General features: G+C 40.6%; 1 protein-coding gene across 1 annotated transcript in view; it reads right to left on the minus strand.

Moving 5' to 3' along the window:
- Rbl1 (retinoblastoma-like 1) overlaps nt 1-23,944 on the minus strand; it is a 62,038-nt gene that overhangs the window by 16,273 nt on the left and 21,821 nt on the right. The window contains exons 10-18 of the mRNA XM_013010614.1: nt 23,067-23,179; nt 21,725-21,828; nt 17,804-17,941; nt 15,163-15,327; nt 13,423-13,555; nt 11,790-12,053; nt 10,000-10,211; nt 5,147-5,323; nt 2,271-2,342 (exon numbers count right to left, since the gene is read on the minus strand). Of these exons, the coding sequence (XP_012866068.1) occupies nt 2,271-2,342; nt 5,147-5,323; nt 10,000-10,211; nt 11,790-12,053; nt 13,423-13,555; nt 15,163-15,327; nt 17,804-17,941; nt 21,725-21,828; nt 23,067-23,179 (1,378 nt within the window). The remainder of the gene's footprint in view (nt 1-2,270; nt 2,343-5,146; nt 5,324-9,999; nt 10,212-11,789; nt 12,054-13,422; nt 13,556-15,162; nt 15,328-17,803; nt 17,942-21,724; nt 21,829-23,066; nt 23,180-23,944) is intronic.

Below are 23,944 nucleotides of genomic sequence, written 5' to 3' on the forward strand. Positions count from 1 at the left end.
CCGCTTCCAGCTTTTTTTTTGCTTATGGGTGCTGAGGAATTGAACCCAAAGCCTCAAGCATGCAAGGCAAGAGCTTTACCACTGAGCCACCTTCCCAGACCTCCAGTCTTGCTTTTTGATGGTTATTTTGGAGATGGAGTCTCATATGGACTTTTTCTTTTTTTTTTGGTCCGTTGTGGGACTTGAACTCTAGGCCTGGGTACTGCCCCTCAGCTCTTCAGCTCAAGGCTAGCACTCTACCACTTGAGCCACAGCACCACGTATGGTTTTCTGAGTGGTTTATTGGAGATAAGAGTCTCACAAACTTTTCTGCCTGGGCTGGCTTTGAATTGTGATCCTTAGATCTCAGCCTCCTGAGTAGCTAGGATTACAGGCGGGAGCTACAGGTGCCTGGCTTCTCATGGACTTTTCTGCCCCAGTTGTCTTTAAAACAAAATCCTTTGTATTTCAGCCCTCTATGTAGCTAGGATTGTAGACATGAGCCACTGGCACCCAGTGATTTTGCTAAGTTTTTCATGCTGGGGGAGAAATCCTAGGATTCCTCTGGATAATTTATAGCCCATGAAAGAAAATGCATTTCTTTAGTGTGGCTGTGCTTTGTATGTCTCCTATCACTTTTACAAATAACTTCCTGTCTGCATTAGTGCCATCTTGGAATAGCTCATTCCAAACACTAAATTGAGATGCAGAATCAAATTGTTTAGGGTCATGTGAATGATGCATAATGTTGCATCTTTACTGCTAATGAATCACACAGACCTTCCGTGTGACATTCAGTATCCCCTGTTGTCACTGTATTTTATTTTGGTGCCCTAGGTAATACATATATGTTTGTGTAAATTAGGGAAGGGAAGGAGAACAACAAAATGGTGAGACAAAGGACAAAGGGTGACTAATACAACAGCAATACTTACAAGATATTATATTGGAAATAAACTGTATAACTTGGGGGTGGGGAATGAAGGGATGGGAAAGTGGGAGAAAAATGAGGGGGGGTATAACAAATTCAATAAGAAATGTACTCACTACCTTATATATATATATATATATATATATATCTGTAATGCCTTTGTATATCACCTTGACAACAAAATAAAAGGTGAAAAAAAATTATTAGCTGGGCGCCAGTGGCTCATGACTGTAATCCTAGCTACTCAAGATCTGAGGATCTCGGTTCAAAGCCAGCCCGGATAGGAAAGGCTGTGAAACTCTTATCTCCAATAAACCACCAGAAAACTGGAAGTGGTGCTATAGCTCAAGTGGTAGAGTACTAGACTTGAGTTGAAGAGCTGAGGAACAGCACTCAGGCCCAGAGTTCAAGCCCCACAACTGACCAAAAAATAAAAAATAAAAAAATAAATAAAACCAAGTCGAGTGCTGGTGGCTTAAGCTTATAATCCTAGCTACGCAGAAGGCTGAGATCTGAGGATGGAGGTTCAAAGCCAGCCCAGGCAGGAAAGTCCATGAGACTCTGATCTCCAATAAACCAGTAGAAAACCGGAAGTGGCCCTGTGGCTTCAGCCTTGAGCTGAAGAGCGCAGGGACAGCGCCCACACCCAGAGTTCAAGCCCCATGACCGACAAAAAACAAAACAAAACAAAAAACCCCAGAAAACTTGATGCTAGCTTATGCTAGTAATCATAGCTACTCAGAAGGCTGAGATCTGAGGATTGCAGTTTGAAGCCAGTCCAGACAGGAAAGATTGTGAGATTATTATCTACAATTAACCACCAAAAGTCCAGAAATAAAGTTACGACTCAGGTGGTAGAATACTAGGCTTCACTGAAAATGCTAATGAACAGAGGTTAGGTACTGAGTTCTAGCCATGGTACTGGTACAGATCAGAGATGTTTAACATTTACTCAAAGATGACAATGGATGCAGATGATATAAGAAGAAGCTTTAGTAAATAAATCCTCAAATTTTACCAAATTTAACCATCAAAAAAATCAAGTTCCATATAATTAAAGAATATTATTATTATATCTCTTTCACTAGCTCTTCTAGTAAAAAATTTCACTCAATAAAGAACAACTGGAGTGACAGAATGAAAAATAGATGCCAGTATATGGATATATCAGAAACAGCCAGATTTCCTGACTTGTATTTAAAACTGTCTTTCCATAAATGAGTGCAAGTTTAAAAGTATCTATTAAAGCAGAAAATAAAAAGTATAGTAAAACTGTAAAGGTAACATATTTTATATAATTTGTCAACAGAGAAATAGTTCAAATCTATTTTTGGACAGTAGGAAAAATAATGTAACTCACATGACTATTAGCTTGGGGCTGATTCCTGTAACTTTTCATTATTTCTTGAAAAGTTCTTTCTTCTTTTGTTACCTAAAGAAAATAAAAACCACATTTGTCATCTGGTTTTGAAAGAAAAATAGCTCTTAAAAAAACCTTCAATTATGGGTTGGCCTCAGGAATAGCCTTGCAGAAAGCCATAAACTCCAGGTCAATCATGACTAAAAACCACTACCATTTATGATTTTCACTGCCTTTAAAAAAGTTCAAGATTTGCCGGGCGCCTGTAATCCTAGCTAGTCAGGAGGCTGAGATCTGAGGATGGCGGTTCAAAGCCAGCCCGGGCAGGAGAGACCGTGAGACTCCTATCTCCAATAAACCACCAGAAAACTGGAAGTGGCGCTGTAGCTCAAGTGGCAGAGCGCTAGACTTGAGCTGAAGAGCTGAGGGACAGTGCCCAGGCCCAGAGTTCAAGCCCTATGACTGACCAAAAAAAAAAAAAAAAAAAGTTCATTAGTAGTCCCCTGTGGGGACTCAGTTAATAGTTTCATAGTCAAAAATCCCTGAGATGCTATGGTATAACTCTATTGCGAACGCATCAATTTATAAAAAGAATGATAAAATTCAGACCTGCTGAATTGCTTGCAGTCTCCAGTTAAGTACTTATTAAAAAGAAAATTATGGGGCTGGGAAGGTGGCTCAGTGGTAGAGCGCTTGTCTTGCATGCCTGAGGCCCTGGGTTCGATTCCTCAGCACCACATAAGTAAAAAGAAAAAAGCCGGAAGTGGCGCTGTGGCTCAAGTGGTAGAGCGCTAGCCTTGAGCTGAAGAGCTGAGGGACAGCTCCCAGGCCCAGAGTCAGGCTCAAGGAAATTAACCACTTACTAAAGGACAGAAAATGTCTTCTACTGATTCATAATAAAACTGAGCAGCTATTATAAGATTAGCTTTTTAACATTTCAAGGCAGACTAAAGGGTTTCTAATGCTTACAGAAGTCACAGTGGTGGCTCAAAAAAAGAAAATGGACTTTTTTTTTTTTAGTGATCTAAATAGGAATCTCTTCTGTTTTATCTGTATCACAAAGGTCAATCCTTTCCCTGCTTTACTATCCATTAGTAGCAAACCTATTCTCTATAATGATGAACTAGATAAAGGAAAGTCTGAACTTGAGTGCTTTCTGAAAAATACAAATGATTACTTACCATTAAAATTTATTTTGTATAAGGATTTTTAATTTTGTCAGTTGTAAGGCTTAAACTGAGGGTCTGGAAGCTGTCCCTGGAAGCCTAACTTATGACTTAAAACATGGTGTTGCAGGGGATGGGAAGGTGGCTCAGTGGTAGAGTGCTTGCCTTGCATGCATGAGGCCCTAGGTTCAGTTCCTCAGCACCACATAAGCAGAAAAAAGCCAAAGTGGTGCTGTGCTCAAGTGGTAGAGCACTAGCCTTGAGTTTAGGCCCACAACGAACCAACAAACAATGACAACAACAACAAAAAAAACATGCTGTTGCAAGCTGGGTGCCAGTGGCTCATGCCTGTAATCCTAGCTATTCAGAAGGCTGAGATATGAGGATCATGGTTCAAAGCCAGTCTGGGCAGAACAGTCTGTAAGACTCTTATCTCCAATAAACCACTAAGAAAACCAGAAGAGGCACTGTGGTTCAAGTGGTAGAGTGCTTGTCTTGAGCAAAAGAGCTGAGGGACAGCATCCAGGCCCAGAGTTCAAGCCCCATGACCAACAAAAACAAAAACAAAAAACAAACCATGGTGTTGCAACTAAAAGTAAAATTCATTAAAAAAAATTTTTTTTGTGGGGCTAGGAAGTGGTAGAGTGCTTGCCTTACACGCATGAGGCCCTGAGTTTGATCCCTCAACACCACATAAGCAGAAAAATCCAGAAGTGGCACTGTGGCTCAAATGGTAGAGCACTAGCCTTGAGCTGAAGGGCTGAGGGACAGCGCCCAGGCCCACAGTTCAGGCCCCAAGACGGAGGGGAAAAAAAACAGAAACAAAAAACAAACTTTTTTTTTAAATAAAATTAATTTTTTAGGCAGAACAAAAGTCACTAGAAATTATCTCACACCTGATTATGCAGAGATCCTAGGTTGCCACTTAATGTGTAACTCTGGCCAAGTTCTTTTTTCTTTCTTTTTCTTTTTTGTCAGTCCTGAGGCTTGAACTCAGGGCCTGGGCACTGTCCCTGAGCTTTTTTGTTCAAGGCTAGCACTCTACTTGAGCCACAGCATCATTTCGGCTTTTTTCCCCCTTTCTGTATATGTAGTACTGAGGAATCAAACACAGGGCTTCATGCATGTTAGGCAAGCACTCTACCACTAAGCCACATTCCCAGCCCTGGTCAAGTTATTATCATCTGATCATTTTATATTTAAAGTATCACATCAGAGACATCAGAGGGCTGGGGTTGGAAATATGTTATTTACATTTTCTTTTCTTTTTTTTTGGGGGGGGGGTCCAGCCGTGGGGCCTGAACTCTGGGCCTGGGCGCTGTCCCTCAAGCTCAACAGCTCAAGGCTAGCGCTCTACCACTTGAGCCACAGCACCACTTCCGGAGTTTTTCTTTTTGCTTATGTGGTGCTGAGGAATCGAACCCAGGGCCTCAGGCATGCAAGGCAAGCACTCTACCACTGAGCCACCTTCCCAGCCCTGTTACTCACATTTTCTAACTTCTTTATAATCAATATATTCATATGAAGTAGGAAAGCTGATTATTATGACACTGAAGAGTACAGAGAAGATAGCTCAAAATTGTTACTTAATAATGAGTACTGTTGGCTTGCAGCACTAAAGGAAAACTAAGCAACAAAATCAAGACTTCTTATCTGATGCTTCAAAGTAAGGCAATAAGAGCAAAGACCTCGTCTCAACCTGTATATTACCTTGGCCATGATGTAAAAGGCACAAAGGAGTAGCTGATCCAAATGTCTATCTTTCATTAAATCAGGGCAGTGAACTAAAGTGAATTCAAAACACGTCCATATTTTCCTTCGCAATTCATTTGAAACATCTAGTTTTAAACATAAATCACGCAACCGTACACTTGCCAAATGATAGACCTAAAATAGAAGATAAAACATTGATGAAAAAAAAGTAGATTATTTCTCAAATGTTTGAACCATGAACATGGATTAAAAACCAAGATTTAAAAACATCTAGTTGATACCAAATTATTCAAAATTTCTGTTCTATAACATTAATTCACTGTTGTGGCAGGGATTACATACTAAACAGAATCTTCTTTAGAACATTATTTTAAAAGCATTTATGAAAAAGATGCAGACAATTACAAATATGTATAATTTTTAAGTGTTCAAAGTCTCTGTGTTCTTTTTCTGTTCAGATAAGATTGCTAAGAAGTCTTATATGCCAGACAGTTTTTTTACTTCAAAAATGACTCAGAAAGCAAAATCATTAAAAATTTTCTCTTTTATGCTATATTGTTTGTAATGAGCAAAAACAAGAATATTTAAAGTAAATGAGATTTTTTTGTTTTTGTTTTTTGCCAGTTGTGGGGCTTGAACTCAGGGCTTGGTCCTAGCTACTTAGGAGGCTGGGATCTGAGAACTGCAGTTCAAAGCCAGCCTGGGCAGGAAAATCTGTAACTATTTCTGCTAAAACTATAAAAAAAAAAAAAAAGTGGGGCACTGGTGGCTCACACCTGTAATCCTAGCTACTCAAGAGGCTGAGATCTGAGGATCATGGCTTAAAGCCAGCCCAAGTCCCATGAGATTATCATCTCCAATTAAACACCAGAAAACCAGAAGTGGCACTGTGGCTCAAATGGTAGAGCACTCACTTTGAGCTGAAGAGCTCAGGGACAGCACGTAGACTTGGAGGTCAATCCCCACAACTAACAATAACAAAAATCCATAACTAGAAGTATGGCTTACGTGGTAGAGCAGTAGCCTTGAGCAAAAGAAACTTGAGACAGAGTCTAGTCCCTGAGTTCAAGCCCCAGGACCAGCATGTGCACGCATGCACAAGGACACATATACACATGAAGAGTGAATACTTTTAGAACTTTGATGAATATTAACTTCGTTATAGAAGAGATAGATTATTGCTAATTAAATAACATTCTAGTAAGAACATGTATTTTTGTACATAGATACATTCGTGCACCCAAATACAGGACTGGATCTAAACTGACAGTACCTGTTGTTCATTTATTATGGGTGGATTTCCAGTTTTATAAAAGGTTTCTCATGGTTTCAGAACGTCTTTAGTATGTATTTCCTGAACCCTTTGGAGCAGAACGGTCATGGTAGCCACAAGCATGGTGTAGTGGCACTCTACATCTCTGCAGTTAATATGCAGAAAGACTTAATGCAAACAGGAAAATTCCCTCATAACCATATATGCTCTCCAAACTTGTCAAACTATAGTTTGCTTACTGTTTCCTCAAATCAATTTCTTGTCTCTTCAATTGCCCTCTCCCCCTTTCTCTAGTTGTTCTCACCTGGAATCTTATTATAAACATCTATCTAAATACTACCATTTAAAAGACCAGGCAAAGTCCTATTTCTCTAGTAAAGGAAACATTCTTCCCAATTTTAGTCTATATAAGTTTAGGCTCTGACCTTCTTTTTTATTAAGCATCTGGTTCTACTTTTTTTGCTTAATATTGTTAATTACAAAGTTGAAGCCGGGCGCTGATGGCTCACGCCTGTAATCCTAGCTACTCAGGAGGCTGAGATCTGAGGATCGCGGTTCAAAGCCAGCCCAGGCAAGAGAGACTGTGAGACTCCTATCTCCAATAAACCGCCAGAAAACCGGAAGTGGCGCTGTAGCTCAAGTGGTAGAGCACTCGCCTTGAGCTGAAGAGCTGAGGGACAGCGCCCAAGCCCAGAGTTCAAGCCCCATGACCGACCAAAAACAAAAAAACAAACAAAAAAAACAAAGCTGAACCATTTTGTTTAAACTGACTCTTTAAATTTTATGTTGGAAGGTGGGTATGGGTGGCTCATGCCTATAATCCTAGCTACTCAGGAAGCTGAGATCTTGGATCGAAGCTCAAAGCTAGCTAGGTAGGAATGTCTGTTAGGTTCTTTTTTTTTTTTTTTTGTCGGTCATGGGGCTTGAATTCTGGGCCTGGGTGCTGTCCCTGCACTCTTCAGCTCAAGGCAAGCACTCTACCTCTTGAGCCACAGCGCCACTTCTGGTATCCTAGCGGTTTTTCTTGGAGATCAGAGTCTCATGGACTTTTCTGCCTGGGCTGGCTTTGAACCTTGATCCTCAAATCTCAGCCTCCTGAGTAGCTAGGATTATAGGCCTGAGCCAATGGCGCCCGGCTCTGTGAGGTTCTTATCTCCTATTAACAACTCCAAAACTGTAAGTGGAGCTGTGGCTTAAAGTGGCCTTGAACAAAAAAGCTCAGGTCCTTAGTTCAAGCCCCACGACAAAAAATAAAAAATAAAAAATTATGTTGGGGTGTGTGAAGAAATAAAAAACAAAACAAGACAGGAAGGCATCTTTTAGAGAAAATTATTTTTGGCAAGTAAAATATTCATATACTGAGCTGAAAAACTAATTTAAACTATTTGATAGGCTAATTTGATGAAAAGAGACATGTGGTCGGCTCCAAAACCATCAGTGAATCATTTTACAGCAAACTTTATATTCTGCATCCCATCCCTATCATGGTCCAGCTGGCCCTGAGATAAACAGGTACCAGTTTGGGTCAGAGTAAAGGTAAGGAAAGATGGTAGATTTTATATTCATAAGAAAATGAGATAATATAGTACTAGCTAGAAGAATTTTAACACACGTACTTTTACAAAACTAATCCTTATAGATACACAGAGAAGGATTTTTTTGGGGGTCCGGTCCTGGGGCCTGAACTCTGGGTCTGGGCGCTGTCCCTCAGCTCTTCGGCTCAAGGCTAATGCTCTACCACTTGAGCCACAGCGCCACTTCCAGCTTTTTTCTTTTTGCTTATGTGGTGCTGGGGAATTGAACCCAGGGCCTCAGGCATGCAAGGCAAGTGCTCTACCACTGAGCCACCTTCCCAGCCCTAGAGAAGGATTTTTATAGTAAAAAATTAACAGTAAATTTTACTTAGGCATAGAATTCCAGCATGACACCAAGTTCATCATGGAATGGTTATTTTAAATTTATTATAGATTTGGGCATTTCAATTCTTCACCCCCTCTGAAGGGAGGGAAAGATTGCTGGGGTTTTGGTGCTGAGTTTGAACACAGGGGAATCACTAATACTAAGCATTCATTCTACCACTAAGCCACTATCTATTCCTCTTAATTTTCTAGGCAGGCTATATATATATATATATATATTTTTTTTTTTTTTTTTGTCAGTTGTGGAGCTTCAACTCAGGGCCTGAGTGCTGTCCCTAAATTTTTGTACTCAAGGCTAGAGCTACCTCTACTACTTTAAGCCACAGCTCCACTTACAGTTTTTTGATGGCTAATTAAAGATAAGAGTCTCACATTCTTTCCTGCCTGAGTTAGCTTTGAACCAGGATCCTCAGATCTCAGTCTCCTGAGTCACTAACATAACAAGTATGAGCCACTAGCACCCAGTATTTAAAAAATTAAGTAGTTGTATAGATAGATTTCAATTCTGTCAGGTTATGAGTACAATGCATCTCAATCAATGTCACCCTTTCATCTTTCTCCCCCATTTCCTCCTTTCTATCCTTACACTCAAGTTAGGCAGGATAGGACAAGCATCCAAAGACAGTACCAACAGAGTGAAACAACTACTATAGGAATGGAAAATATTTGTAAGTCTGATAAGGGATTAATATGCAGAACAAAAAAATCCTGTACCTCAACCACAAACATCCAATTGAAAGTGGGCCAAGGACTTAAATAGACATTTCTCCAAAGAAGATATGTCAATAATCTCATGAAAATATTTGTAATTTCAATAACCATTAAGGAAATGAAAATCCAAATTACAAGGACATACTATTTAATAACCATTTGATGGTTATTTTAAAAAAATTCGGTAACTGCCAGGCGCAGTTGGCTCACAACTGTAATCCTAGCTACTCAGGAGGCTGAGATCTGAGGATCATGGTTCAAAGCCAGTCTGGGCAGGAAACTCCGTGAGACTCTTATTTCCAATAAACTACTCAGAAAACCAGAGTGGTAGAGCGCTAGCCTTGAGCTGAAGAGCTGAAGGACAGTGCTCAGGCCCAGAGTTCAAGTCCTACAACCAACAACAACAACAAAAAATCCATAATGAGGAAGGCATCCCAATTGATAAGCAGTGACTGATATTTAATAGTAAGCAGCTGGGGGATTGCTACATCTTCAGACAATATCTAAAAAAGAGCCCACCATACATTTAATGCTCTGCTTTGAGGTGGCATCACTGAGCCCACCCTATGGCAACTAGCATAGAAGTACAACTTTGACAAGTTGATCTGCCACAAGCGTTACCCTGCTGTGCTATCATCTATGACAAGAACTATGGTCACACCAACAACCTCTGCCCAAGGTCAAGTAAAAGCCCCTGAGGGCCAGGGTGGCCTCTTCCTGTTGAGGTCCTAGGTCTCAATAGTTTCCCTTCCATAGACTGGAGTAGAACAAAGAAAAATAAAGGAGAAAGAGAGAGAGAAAGAGAGAGAGAGAGAGACAGACAGATAGAAGGAGAAACAGAGAGAGAACAGACAGGAAACAAAAAAGGAAAGTTAAGGAAGAGAGTAAGCCAAAGTTGTTGTTATTTAATTAAACAAGCTCTTTCCAAATGTTATAAAAACACATACCTTTCTGTAAAATAATGCTAGGGATCCAGTTCTCTTTGGTTTGCTTATTCCAGTCAGATGAACTTCCTGTGCATTAGTCAGATGGGTCTGTTGTGGAGAGGCACTCGATAATGACTGAGCAGTCAGTGGTACTGGACTCTCAACTTTGGATGCTTGAGTTGAGTTCATAGAAATAGGTATCAGTGTGATCTCTCCAGCATCATTTGCAACACCTAAATATGCAATAAGAGGTCTTGGTTTTAAAATAAACTCCTATGTTCTAAAATAGTTGTCAATTACATATATTTTGTCTCTGTATGTATATGCATAAAAGGATGTTAGGAAACAAGAGGAAGGGTACGAAGTAAGTCTCAGGACTGAATTTCTATTTCTCCTCAAAAAAAATATTATTCTTTTTTGTTTGGACATCTTAATTAGAGAAACATTTTCTCCACTTTGCGTGTGCCTGAGATGTTTTCATACTTTCATTTTTAAAAGCGAATCTGGAAGATGTTCATTAAAATGTAAAATTCTTGTTCAATTCACCTATTTATAAAGCTCAGAGAATGGTGAAAGGGATGACATTAATCAAGATACATTGTATTCAAGGGGCTGGGAAGGTGGCTCAGTGGTAGAGTGTTTGCCTTGCATGCATAAGGCCCTGGGTTTGATTCCTCAGCACCACATAAGCAAAAGAAAAAAGCCGGAAGTGGCTCTGTGGCTCAAGTGGTACAGCCCTAGCCTTGAGCTGAGGCACAGCGCCCAGGCCAGAGTTCAGGCCCCATGACCGGACCCCCCTCCAAAAAAAAATTATATTTTGGGGCTGGGAAGGTGGCTCAGTGGTAGAGTGCTTGCCTTGCATGCATGAGGCCCTGGTTTCGATTCCTTAGCACCACATAAGCAGAAAAAGCCACAAGTGGTATAGTTCAAGTGGTAGAGTGTTAGCCTTGAGCTGAAGAGCTGAGGGACAGTGCCCAGACTGAGTTCAGGCCCCACAACTGACAAAAAAAAAAAGGTTAAAATTATAATTAAAAAAAAAAAAAGCTCAGATAACAAAATAAATTCTAACAAAGAGGGTAGTAAAATTTTAAAATATGAAAATTTAGAAAAAAGTTTAGATTCATAACAAAACTAATGTTGGAGTATGAAGGATTTTTTAGTACTATGTATGATATTATAATGACATATGTCATAATACATTATCAAAATTCAGTGTATAGCAGGGTGCTGGTGGCTCATGCCTGTAATCCTAGCTACTCAGGAGGCTGAGATCTGAGGATCACGGTTCAAAGCCAGCCTGGGCAGGAAAGTCCGTGAGACTCTTATCTCTAATGAGCCACCTGAAAACCAGAAGTAGTTCTGTGGCTCAAGTGGTAGAGTGCTCACCTTGAGCTGAAGAGCTTAGGGACAGTGCCCAGGCCCAGAGTTCAAGCCCAATGACTGACAAAAAACAAAACAAAAACAAAAATTTAGTGTACAACAGCAATTAATGTATGGTATAGGCTTTGGGCAGTGAATACTGATGTAGGTACACTGATAGTAACATACGTATCACTTAGGTATGAGATGACTACTAGTGACACTGGGGTGGAGGGCAGAATGCCTGGAAATCTTTACATATAACTCTCAATTTTCCTGTAAACTTTAAACTGCTCTAAAACACCAAGTCTATTAAGGAGGAAGGTTTGGATTCCAGGAAAAAATACAAAATTATTGAGTTAGAAGACATGTGACCCAATTCAGTAAGACATTTCTTCAAAACATTTTTTATCTAATTCAGAAAAAATATGAAATAAGTGTAGTAAGGTTACCATGCATTGGAATTGTAACTTTATGTCCTTTTGACCCTGTTACTGTAGCTGTGGCCATTGTTAGAAGGGTTTGCCCAGGAGAAATTGATATGTTTTCAGCAGTAATGCTTGAAGGAGCAATTTTCAGTTTTGTTCCTTCGGTCATAATCTTATCCACAAGCACTTCCTTTGGGGGATCATCTCTAAAAAGTCTTCTCTTGGCACTCCCTGCAGTAGGAGAACTGTAGCGTTCATGAACAGAAATTGGAGACAATGGTTGCATATCTAGTAAAGAGAAAATAAATGCAAAAGTTTGATATACATCCCAAAATAAGGAATCAGTTTTATTGACTTATAAGCTAGGCACTAGGGATGGTTTGTGACTAACATTGAGACAGGCATGAAATTATTATTACAATAACATAAAAATTTTGATAGTTCATTTTCTTGCTTTCTTGAAGTTCTGCCTTTTCAGGAGCCCCATGTTAAGGACAAAGTACAAGTTAAGAGGTAGAATAAAGTGACTGTTAAGTTCAAGTAGCCTAATTACCTTCTATATCTCAATCTTATCTACTAATAGTATCTTATCTTTCTTCAGAGACATATATAAAGAATATAGTTTTTACATTCCTGGAAAAATAGGTATTACTTTATTTAAATAGTTTCACACTAGTATGGGAGAAAGGTTATATTATCTTACTAAAAGCTCAAATTATTTCCATAATAATTGACATTGCAACTTAAAAAAATAAATTACATTAGCTAGGCATTGGTGGCTCATGCCTGTAATTCTAGCTACTCAGGAAGCTGAGATATGAGGATCCAGGTTCAAAGCCAGCCCAAGCAGCAAAGCCTATGAGACTCATCTCCAAATTAATCATCAAAAATCTAAAAGTGGGGGCTGGGAAGGTGGCTCAGTGGTAGAGCGCTTGCCTTGCATGCCTGAGGACCTGGGTTCGATTCCTCAGCACCACATAAGCAAAAAAAGATGGAAGTGGCGCTGTGGCTCAAGTGGTAGGGTGCTAACCTTGAGCTGAAGAGCTGAGGGACAGCGCCCAGGCCTAGAGTTCAGGCCCCACAACCAGACCCCAAAAAAAGAAAAAAATCCAGAAGTGGAGATGTGGCTCAAGTGGTAGAGTGCTAGCCTTGAGCACAAATGCTCAGGGACAGCACCTACATCCTGAATTCAAGGACTGGAAAGGCACACATGCACACACGTGGACACACACACAAAAATTACATTACAAATCATGGGAGCTAGGAAGGTGGCTCAGTGGTAGAGCGCTTGCCCTGCATGCATGGGGCCCTGGCTTCAATTCCTCAGAACCACATAAGCAGAAAAAAAAAGCCGGAAGTGGCATTGTGGCTCAAGCTGTAGAGTGCCAGCCTTGAGCTGAAGAGCTGAGGGACAGCGCCCAGGCCCAGAGTTCAGGCCCACGACAGGATCCCCCCCCCCAAAAAAAAATTACATTACAAATCAGACTAGAAACCCTTTTACTTTAATTTGTAAGTATATAACATGCCACAAAAGAATCTAAGCATTAAGTCTTTTCTCAAATCCTGATGAAGAAATTAGATTTCTTAATGACATTATTGACTTCATATTTTCTCTGGTTTTGTTATTGTTTCAATGTTTTGCCAAGGTTAAACCTACCCTTTCGAAGACTCCCACTATCAGTCCGAACTTCCTTGACTCTTGGATGCATGATAGGAGACATGGGTATCATAGGGAGATGCATCTGTACATTTCCACCATTTCCTATTTCAAAGTTATTTGGGAATATAACCTATAGGAAACAAAAACACTTTACATGGATGAACCTAGTGAAAAAAATAGGTATTATTTTAAATAGTTTCACACTAGCATGAAGTAAAGGTCCTATTATCCTACTAAAAGCTCGGTGCCGATGGCTCACGCCTGTAATCCTAGCTACTCAGGAGGCTAAGATCTGAGGATCACGGTTCAAAGCCAGCCCTGGCAGGAATGTCCATGAGACTCTTATTTCCGATTAAGTACCACTAGCACTGTGGCTCAAGTGGTAGAGCGCTCGCCTTGAAGAGCGCAGGGATAGCACCCAAGCCCAGAGTTCAAGACCCATGACTGACAAAACAAAACAAAAAATTACATTAGCTAGGCACTGGTGGCTCACACCCATAATTCTAGCTATTAAGATGAGATATGAGGATCAAGGTTCAAAGCCAGCCCAAGCAGCAAAGTCTACGAGACTCATCTCCAATAAACCATCAAAAATACAGAAGTGGAGCTATGGCTCAAGTGGTAGAGTACCAGACTTGAGCAGAAAAAACTAAGGGTCAGATGACAGTTCTCTAAAATCTTACAAAATAATAACCAAATGAGCCAGCAATTCTCACTGTACAAGTGTACCCAGGAAAAATGAAAACAAATTCATAATACCTTGCATCTGAATGTTCACAGAAATACATTTGTATTAGCCAAAAGGCAAAAATAAACCAAATATTTGTCTGCTGATAAATGGATAAAAGGTAGTCTATTGCCAGGCATGAGTGACTCAAGCCTATAATCTAGCTACACAGGAAGCTGAGATCTGAGGATCATGGTTTGAAGACAGCCTGGGAAAGAAACTCCATGAGATTCTTATTTACAATTTACCACATCCCTACCCCCCAAAATAGGAAGAGATGGAGCTATGGCTCAAGTGACAGAACATATGCCTTGAGCAAAAAAACCCCAAAAACAAACAAAAAACACAACAACTAAGGGCAGTGCCCGGGCCCTGAGTTCATGGCCCAGGACCTGGACATATACCCAAAAAGTAGCACATCCATAAATGGAGTACTATTTAGCAACACAAAGAAATGAAAGACTAATATATACTGCAATATGGATGAACTCAAAACAATTATGCCAAGTGAAAGAAGCCAGGAACCAATCATATAATCATATGTATATGATCCCATTTGTATAAAAGTTCATAGTATGTAAATCTATACTGACAGAAAATTGATTAGTGGTTGCTTAGGATTAGGGATAGGAAATACTAACTAAGGAGTATTTCTTACTGAGGTGATAAATATGTTTTAAAACTGACTTTACTGATGACTAAAAAACACTTTTAGTGGGCAAATTACATGGTATGTGAAATATGTATTGAAGAAGCTCCTATTTTTTTTGTGGGTTGGGGGGCCTGAATCCTGGGCCTCGGTGCTGTCCCTCAGCTCTTCAGCTCAAGGCTAGTACTCTCTACCACTTGAGCCACAGCACCACTTCTGGCTTTTTCTGCCTTTGGGGTGCTGAGGAATTGAACCCAGGGCCTCATGCATACAAGGCAAGCACTCTACCACTGAGCCACCTTCCCAGCCCTGAAGCCCCTATTTTAAAATGATTGGATTTCTTAGCCTTGCCACAACTCACTTCTTCACAAGTAGGAACTCTGTCTGAAGACAATTGAAGAGCCTCCCACAGTGTAGAATTATGACCCCATGCTAAACTCTCCAAAATCTGTTCTTCAATGCTATTCAGGTGTTTCACCATGTCCCTGGAAAGCCCCTCCTCTGAGCGGATCACCACTTCAATAACCTATAAAGAAGAAAGTTGAGAAGGTAAGGTAGTTTCAAGTTGTCAGTTCCATTCTGGCCTCACAAGCATGACTGGCTCCAGCCTTACTCTCCAACATAGAACCAATGCCATCTTTTAACTTATAAAGACGCTTTCAAGTCTTTAAAATATTTTCACATTCAGAAAATAGATTTCTGTTGTTTTTGTTTTCTTTTCTTTTGAGGTACTAGGGACTGAACCCAGGGTTCTATTACCTGAGTCACTTCCTCAATCCTTCTGTTCTGTTTTTATTTTTTTTTCTTCCAGGAGAAAACACTGGTTATTTATTCTAGTAGACATTTAAGATGAAAATATGTAGTAATGATGTACATTTCACTGAATATAGAGAAGAGAATCTTGACTATTGCCATCACAATTGTTTTTTTGAGATGAAGTCTAACTAACTTTGCTTGAGCTAGCCTTGAATTTACAATCCTCCTGCCTGTGCCTCCTGAGTAGCTAGCTGGAATTTCACTAGATACCATTGTTTATTATATTATAATATGAAACTGGTACAATGATAAACAGAAACTGCTGCAGTAGAAAACAGCTCTTGGGTTTCCAATTTAGCCTCTTCACCTTCTTTATTAGCATGCATTAATCAAGCAAAGAAGTTTCTTGTGACATTTCCATACATGTACATAAGGTACTTGATCAAATTCACACCCATCAATATTTCTTATTTCCTTTCCCCCATGTAGTCTATTTATTTTGAATTTACTCTCTTCCCAGACTATTCTTCCCAAAATTTCAAAAGAGGAAATCCTTAGTTGTGTAGTATGGGTGGAATGGAATTTTGTCGCAGTCTGACGGGATTCCTAATGGGTTATTAGTAGAAGAAATAAACTATTTTAAGTAGCTAAGTTGTTTTTCTCTAAGAAAACACCTATGATGAGTGATTGTGGTACAGGAAAGAGCCTAGAGGTTTGGAAATGGCAGGCCATAGCAGCTTCCAAGCCACTTTCACAGTAGCATTGGAGACTGGGGTCAGGCAGTTCATGGAGGCAAGGCGGAAGACAAAGGGTCCTCATTAGCAAGTTGAACTGGTTGTTCAATATCAACTCCCTGGAGACTTTTTCTCTTTGCTAACCATTAGGGAAACTGAGCTCACTAACTTTTCCTAAGGGTATCCCTCAAGGATGAAGCTTTGAAGATTATGTTGATGCAAAGCATACTCAAACGGACTAGCAAACCATGTTCAATGCCTGTGTCGTCACTGGAGACTATAGTGGCTATGATGATTTATTAAATTCTCCAAAGAGGTAGCTACGGCCATCCAAGGGTTATGTCTAGGAGCTAAGGTCACAAGCCCCATACCATCCCTCGTAAGGTGATAGGTCCCTCTAGCTCTATTCTGGTGTGCCTGAATCTCTGCCTCCAGACACTGGGATAGTATCAGCCTTCTCCCCAAGAAGCTACTGCTGATGGGTAGTATTTGATTACAGTTCAAACAGATAAACTTTCCAATAATGTACATTTACTACAACTATTTCAGGCTAAGTATGTACAAAAATTTAACTTTTCGGGGCTGAGAAGGTGGCTCAGTGGTAGAGTGCTTGTCTTGCATGCCTGAGGCCTTGGGTTCGATTCCTCAGCACCACATAAGCAAAAAGAAAAAAGCCGGAAGTGACACTGTGGCTCAAGTGGTAGAGGGCTAGCCTTGAGCTGAAGAGCTGAGGGACAGCGCTCAGGCCCAGAGGTCAGGCCCCACGACCGGACCCCCCCCCCCAAAAAAAATTTAACTTTTCAAATATAATTTTTTTTTCTTTTTGTGCCAGTCCTGGGGTTTGAACTCAGGGCCTGGGTGCTGTCTCTGAGCTGCTTTTGCACAAGGCTAGCGCTCTACCACTTGAGCCACAGTGCCACTTCTGTCCTTTTCTGTTTATGTGGTGCTGAGGAATCAAACCCAAGGCCTCTGCATGCGAGGTAAGCACTCTACCACTGAGCCACCTTCCCAGTCCCAAATGTAATTTTTCTATTATCAGCAGTTTGAAAGTAACACGGAGTACCAAATAGTAACTAAATTATACTAATAAACATAACAGTAAGCTGGTCACTGGCGGCTCATACTTGTAATTCAAGCTACTCAAGAAGATGAGATCTGAGGATCCCATCAAAGCCAGCCCAAGCAGGAAAGTGAGACTCTTATCTCCAATTGACCACCAGAAAACCACTTCCAGTTTTCTGGTGGCTTACTGGAGATAGGAGTCTCACAGACTTTCCTACCCGGGCTGGCTATGAATGATGATCCTCAGATCTCAGCCTCCTGAGAGGATTACAGGTGTGAGCTACCAGTGCCCAGCTTTCCCTTGAATTCTTGACTCTACCCAAAAGGAATATATATTATCTGACAAACTCTAGAAACATATTCGAGACATTATGATGGTGTTTCTTTGGCACTAAGATAAATACAATGTTTATGTGAGATACAGCATACAGAATTTTGGTATCATCTTACCTTATAGAAGTAAAATGGCTGCAAATGGAGAATTTCAATAATCCAAGGAAAAGTACGAGGTGAACTGTAGGCAAAGAGCACAATTTCCAAGCAACAAGCTATCAAGGAGCGATGGAATACATCCTGCTCTAAAAGTACCTTAGGGAAAGGAAAGTTAACATTTCTCAGCAATTTCAATCTTTAGCATTCTGAAAAGACAACTATAACCCAGCAAGAGATCATACCATGAAGGCATATTTAAAGGCTACATAAGGAAACTCTACCTCAAAAAACAAAAAGGAAAACTGTATAATGACAATAATTTGTGAAAATTATATTATGCTACATTATCAGGATAGAAGACTTTTTGGCTAGGAGTGTAACTCAGGGGTGGAGCCCTTGACTAGCACATATAAGGTTCAATCCCAGTGTACACACAATGAATACACACACCATTCATACACACATATACACACCAGTTCTCAGAATAGTAGTTCTCCTTTTTATATCTAATTTTAATCATTCCTATTATAACTAATCTTATTTAATTTAAATAAGACATACATTAAAAATCTGCTTTGAAATCTGAACAAATAAAATAGTTTATATTTCCATTAAAAGAGCCTGGCACTGGTGACTATGCCTGTAATTCTAGCTACTCAGGAGCAGAGATCTTAGGACTGTAGTTCAAACCAGCCCAGGCAAGAAAGGCCGTGAGACTTTTATCTTCAATTAAACACCAGAAAACTGGAAATTGCGCTGTGGATCAAGAGGTAAAGTGCTTCACAGACTCATTTTATTTGAATAAATATTAAATTTAGCAAAAAAAAAAAGAAAAAGAGGTAAAGTGCTCATCTTGAGCTGAAGAGCTGAGGAACAGCACCCAAGCCCAGAGTTCAAGCCCTACAACTGACAAAAACAAAAACAAAAAAAGCCCCAAACCTTAGGATTAGTTCCTTCCCTCCTTCCTTCCTTCTTTTGGTTGTAGAGCCTCAATTCTGGGCCTGGATTTTGTCCCTCAGTCTTCAGCTCAAGGCTAGTGCTCTACCATTTGAGCCACAGTGCCATTTCTGGATTTTTCTGCTTAACTGGTGTTGAGGAGTCGAACCCAAGGCCTCATGCATGCAAGACAAGCACTCTACCACTGAGCCACCTTCCCAGCCTCTTTCTTTTTCTTTCTAAAATACCTTCCATGGCCTACAACCCAGCTTTTATTATTTTTTGTTTATGTAGTACTGAGGAATTGAATCCAGGACCTCATGCATGCTAGGTAACTACTCTACCACTAAACAATGTTCTCAGCTCTCCTTTTCTTTTGAATGACATTTGTTTTGTAAGCCTAAAGATTTATTAATCAAAGTACTGAAGTAGAAGGAAAATAATGTAATAGTTAAGAACGTTTTTTGTTGTTGTTGTTGGTCATGGGGCTTGAACTCTGAGCCTGGGTGCTGTCCCTAAGCTCTTTCTTCAGCTCAAGGTGAGCATTCTAATGTTTGAGCCACAGCATCACTTCCAGTTTTCTGGTGGTTAATTGGAGATAAGAGTCTCATGGACTTTCACACCTGGGCTGGCTTAGAACAGTGATCCTCAGATCTCAGCCTCTTCAATAGCTAGAATTAAAGGCATAAGGCATAAGCCACCAGCACCGGGCAAGAAGTAAACATTTCTGAGAAATATATTTCACAGAACATAAAAGTCTTCTTTCACCAGGGAGTAAATATATGGTTTGTTGTTTTTTTTGGGTCTGGTTGTGGGGCCTGAACTCTGGGCCTGGGCGCTGTCCCTCAGCTCTGCAGCTCAAGACTAGTGCTCTACCACTTGAGCCACAGCACCACTTCTGGCTTTTTTCTTTTTGCTTATGTGGTGCTGAGGAATCGAACCCAGGGCCTCAGGCATGCAAGGCAAGCGCTCTACCACTGAGCCACCTTCCCAGCCCTGGAGTCAACATATGTTCTCCATGCTTTAAATGGAGTTTATTGCCCTTCTTCTTCCCAATATCAAAGAGAAAAAGTAACAGAAATTCTATCTTGCATAAAACTAGGAATAAAGAAAAAAGAGAATAAAAAGGAAGACGATTCTTTCTGGAGCTTTGATTATTCAAAGGGAAGATAGAGGAAGGAGTGAAAAGCAAGGAAAATACAAAACTCTTAAAGAACAGACTCAAGCTCTAACATCTGTCTGTCTTTGTCTCTCTCTCTCTCTCTCACACATACACACACACACACACACACACAAGCAAGCACAGGCACACAAAGCTGGGCACTAGTGGCTTACACCTATAATACTAACTACTCAGAAGGTTGAGATCTGAGGATTACAATTCCAAGCTAGCCCAGGCAGAAAGACTGTTTATCTCTAATTAACCGGCAATAGTCAGAAGTAGAATGCTAGCTTTGAGTAAAAAGTTAATGGGGCTGGGATGTAGCTCAGTGGCAAAGCACTTGCCTAGAAAGTGCAATGTCCTGGGTTTGATTTCAGTACCAAAAAAGACAAAACATAAACAAAACACTTTTAAACTGAGAGACAGCACCTGGGTCGTGAGTTCAAGCTCTAGTACCAATGTGCATGTATGCATACACACACTCTCTGTCTCTTAACTATGAAAGACAAAATCAAGGAAAAAGAACCAACAGAAGAAAACATTTTTTCCAGAGTGAAAATGATTTTAACAGATAGGCAGAATACTTGGATATCACCTCCTCCTAGTGTGACAGTGATAAGACTAAGAGTGACTATAGGAGAAGAATGGAAAGAGGAAGAAACTGAAAGACTATTAAGACAGGTTTAACTTTGAGGAAAATTCTTTTTTTTTTTTTTGGGTTGGTCATGGGGCCTGAACTCAAAGCTAGCACTCTACCACTTGAGCCATAGTGCCACTTCCGGCTTTTTCTGCTTATGTGGTGCTGAGGAATCGAACCCAGGATCTCATGCACACAAGGCAAGCACTCTACCACTGAGCCACCTTTCCAGCCTGTGAGGAAAATTCTTTGAGCTAGCTGTTGGAAGGAGTGGTCATACTTTGTTAAATGTTCATAGAAAAATAACTTAGTTTTTAGAAAAACAACACTTTACAATGCAAAAATGTCTGGTATGAATAAATAAGTATCTTCAATACAAATTAGCTCAATAATTAGAAGGTGGTGCATTCATTTTCACTAGCTGGGAATGAAAAGACTAAATAAAAAGGACCTAAAGGGAGAGAACACTGATGGTATACCAAGGATTTTTTTTTTTGGGGGGGGGGGTCCGGTCGTGGGGCCTGAACTCTGGGCCTGGGTTCTGGCTCTCAGCTCTGCAGCTCAAGGCTAGCGCTCTACTACTTGAGCCACGGCGCCACTTCCGGCTTTTTTCTTTTTGCTTATGTGGTGCCGAGGAATCGAACCCAGGGCCTCAGGCATGCAAGGTAAGCGCTCTACCACTGAGCCACCTTCCCAGCCCCCAGGATTTTTTTGTGTGGGTTGTAGGGCTTGAACCCTGGGTCTGAGTGCTGTCCCTCAGCTTTCAGCTCAAGCAAGTACTCTATCACTTGAGCCACAGCACCACTTCTGTTTTTCTGGTGGTTTGTTGGTGCTGTGGCTCAAGCAGTAGAGCGCTTGCCTTGAGCTGAAATGCGCAGGGACAGTGCCCAACCCCAGAGTTCAAGCCCTACAACCGACCAAAAAAAAAGCCTCACAGACTTTCCTGCCCAGGCTGGCTTTGAACTACAATCCTCAGATCTCAGCCTCCTGAGCAGCTAGGATTACAGGCATGAGCCACCAGCGCCCAGCTCCAAAGATGAATTTTATCTCTGTCTACGTTGTTGCTAGTTGGGCACATGACAAACCCAACAAGAGCAAATTAAATGTCACCATGACCAAGTCTGCCACAAACGGCTTCTTCCAGGCAAGAACTCTGCATCTAAGAGAGTAGAACTGCAGTAGCTAAGAGAGTAGATTTACTTACCGACATATCCATTCCATGAAGCCTTCGTGTTTCCTGAACCATTACAGTCTCTAACATTTTATAATACAAAATTTCTGCCAGCTTTAGCCTGTTTACAGCAAAATCTAAATTGAAATAAAAAAGATACATGTTGTTGAAATCTAGTTATGGATTGAAAACCTAGCATAGTAAGAAGGAAAAGATAACTCTAAACTTTCGCTATGAGAACATCTATATATGTTCTCTTTTTTCAAATTATTTGCTTTTCTCTTTTTAATGTTTTTGTTTTATTTTGCTTGAACTCTAGGGTTTGAACCCTGGCCTAGGGTCTGTCCCTGAGTTACTTTTGCTCAAGGCTAGCATTCTACTTGAGCCACTTCCAGCTTTTTCTGAGTAGTTCACAGGAGATAAGAGTTTCACAGACTTTCCTGTCTGGGCTGGCTTCAAACCATAATCCTCAGATCTCAGCCACCTGAGTAACTAGGATTATGGGCATGAGCCACTGGTGCCTGGCTTCTTTTTAATTTTGTTTGGTGGTAGTGGGGTTTGAACTCAAGGTCTCCCACTTTCTAGGCCATGTGCTGTACCATTTGAATCACACTCCTAGCCCTTTTGCTTAGTTATTTTTTCAGGTAGGGTTCATTTTCTTTTTAACCAATGACAGTATAGACAATGAGCCTCCTTTTTATGCCTCTCACAAGGCTGGGGTGACAAGTATGCACAGGTATGTTGAGATGAGATCTTAGCCAACGCTGGCCAAAAGGCCTTAGAAATGGCTCACACCAATGGCTCACACCTGTAATCCTAGCTATTCAGGAGGCTAAGATCTTAGGATTGTGGTTCAAAGCCAGCCCAGGCAGGAAAGTCCATGAAACTCTTATCTTCAATTAACTACCAGAAAACCGTAAGTGGCACTGTGGATCAAGTGGTAGAGTGCTTGCCTTGAGCTGAAGAGCTGAGGGACAGCGCTCAGGCCCAGAGTTTAAGCTCCGTGACTGACCAAAAAAAAAAAAAAAGAAAGAAGTTTTTGGCTCCTAAGTAGCTAGGATTATAAACATAAGCCACAGCACCTGGATCACTACCTACTTTTATTTATTTTTTAAATTTTTTTTCTTTTTGGGTCTGGTCTTGGTGCCTGAACTCTGGGCCTGAGCGCTGTCCCTCAGCTCTTCAGCTCAAGGCTAACGCTCTACCACTTGAGCCACAGTGCCACTTCCGGCTTTTTTCTTTTTGCTTATGTGGTGCTGAGGAATTGAACCCAGGGCCTCATGCAAGCAAGGCAAGCACTCTACCACTGAACCACCTTCCCGGCCCTCATTACTTACTTTTAATGCTCTCCCAACTTTCGTTTTTTTATTCTTACCTATGTGAGATCCTGGCTGATCATCTGTTGACTGAGTATAGTGTTGGCAGAAAGTCTCTCCTATTTCTTTCACTATTTTCATAATGTTTTTCATAGGATTCCGCATACAAGATCTGCAAAGCACAAGAGGAATCCAATTATCAAGAAAAAGAATTCCAGACTATCAAACATTTCTTCTTTTAAGGCTGAGACAAGGGGCCCATGAGTTTGACATCAGACTGGGCTATACAGCAAGATGCCATCTCAAAATCAAACAAGTTATAGAATTAATTTGGTTTTTAGTTTCCAAGATTCTGCTTTCAGGTATAAATCTACAAATGTGACACAGCTCTACATATATAAAAGAAAAATAAAGATACATAAAATTTCATATAAAGGGCTGAGAATGTGGCTTAGCTTAGTGCTTTCCTAGCATACATGAAACCCTGGGTTCGATTCCTTAGTTCCACATAAACAGAAAAAGCCAGAAGTGGTGCTGTTGCTCAAATGGTAGAGTGCTAGCCTGGAGCAAATGAAGCTCAGGGACAGTGTCCAGGCCCTGAGTTCAAGCCCTAGGACTGGCAAAAAAAAAAAAAGTTTTTGTTTTTATGAGTTTGACTATTTTACTTGATATATGTAAAATCATATAGTATTTGTTTTTGTGATTAACTCATTTCACTTAGCATAATACAGTCAAATTCATTCACTATGTAATACATAACAAGATTTCCTTCTTTTTTGGAGGTGGGAGGGGCCATTGGTCATGAGGCTTAAACTCAGGGCCTGGGGCCCTGTTCCTTAGCATTTTCTCAAGGCTAGCACTTTAAGCCACAGCACCCTTCAGTTTTCAGTTGGTTAATTGAAGGTAAGAGTCTCATTGAGGGCTGAGAAGGTGGCTT

Source organism: Dipodomys ordii, unplaced genomic scaffold (genome assembly GCF_000151885.1).
Source record: "Dipodomys ordii isolate 6190 unplaced genomic scaffold, Dord_2.0 Scaffold13, whole genome shotgun sequence".
Taxonomy (NCBI): Eukaryota; Metazoa; Chordata; class Mammalia; order Rodentia; family Heteromyidae; genus Dipodomys; species Dipodomys ordii.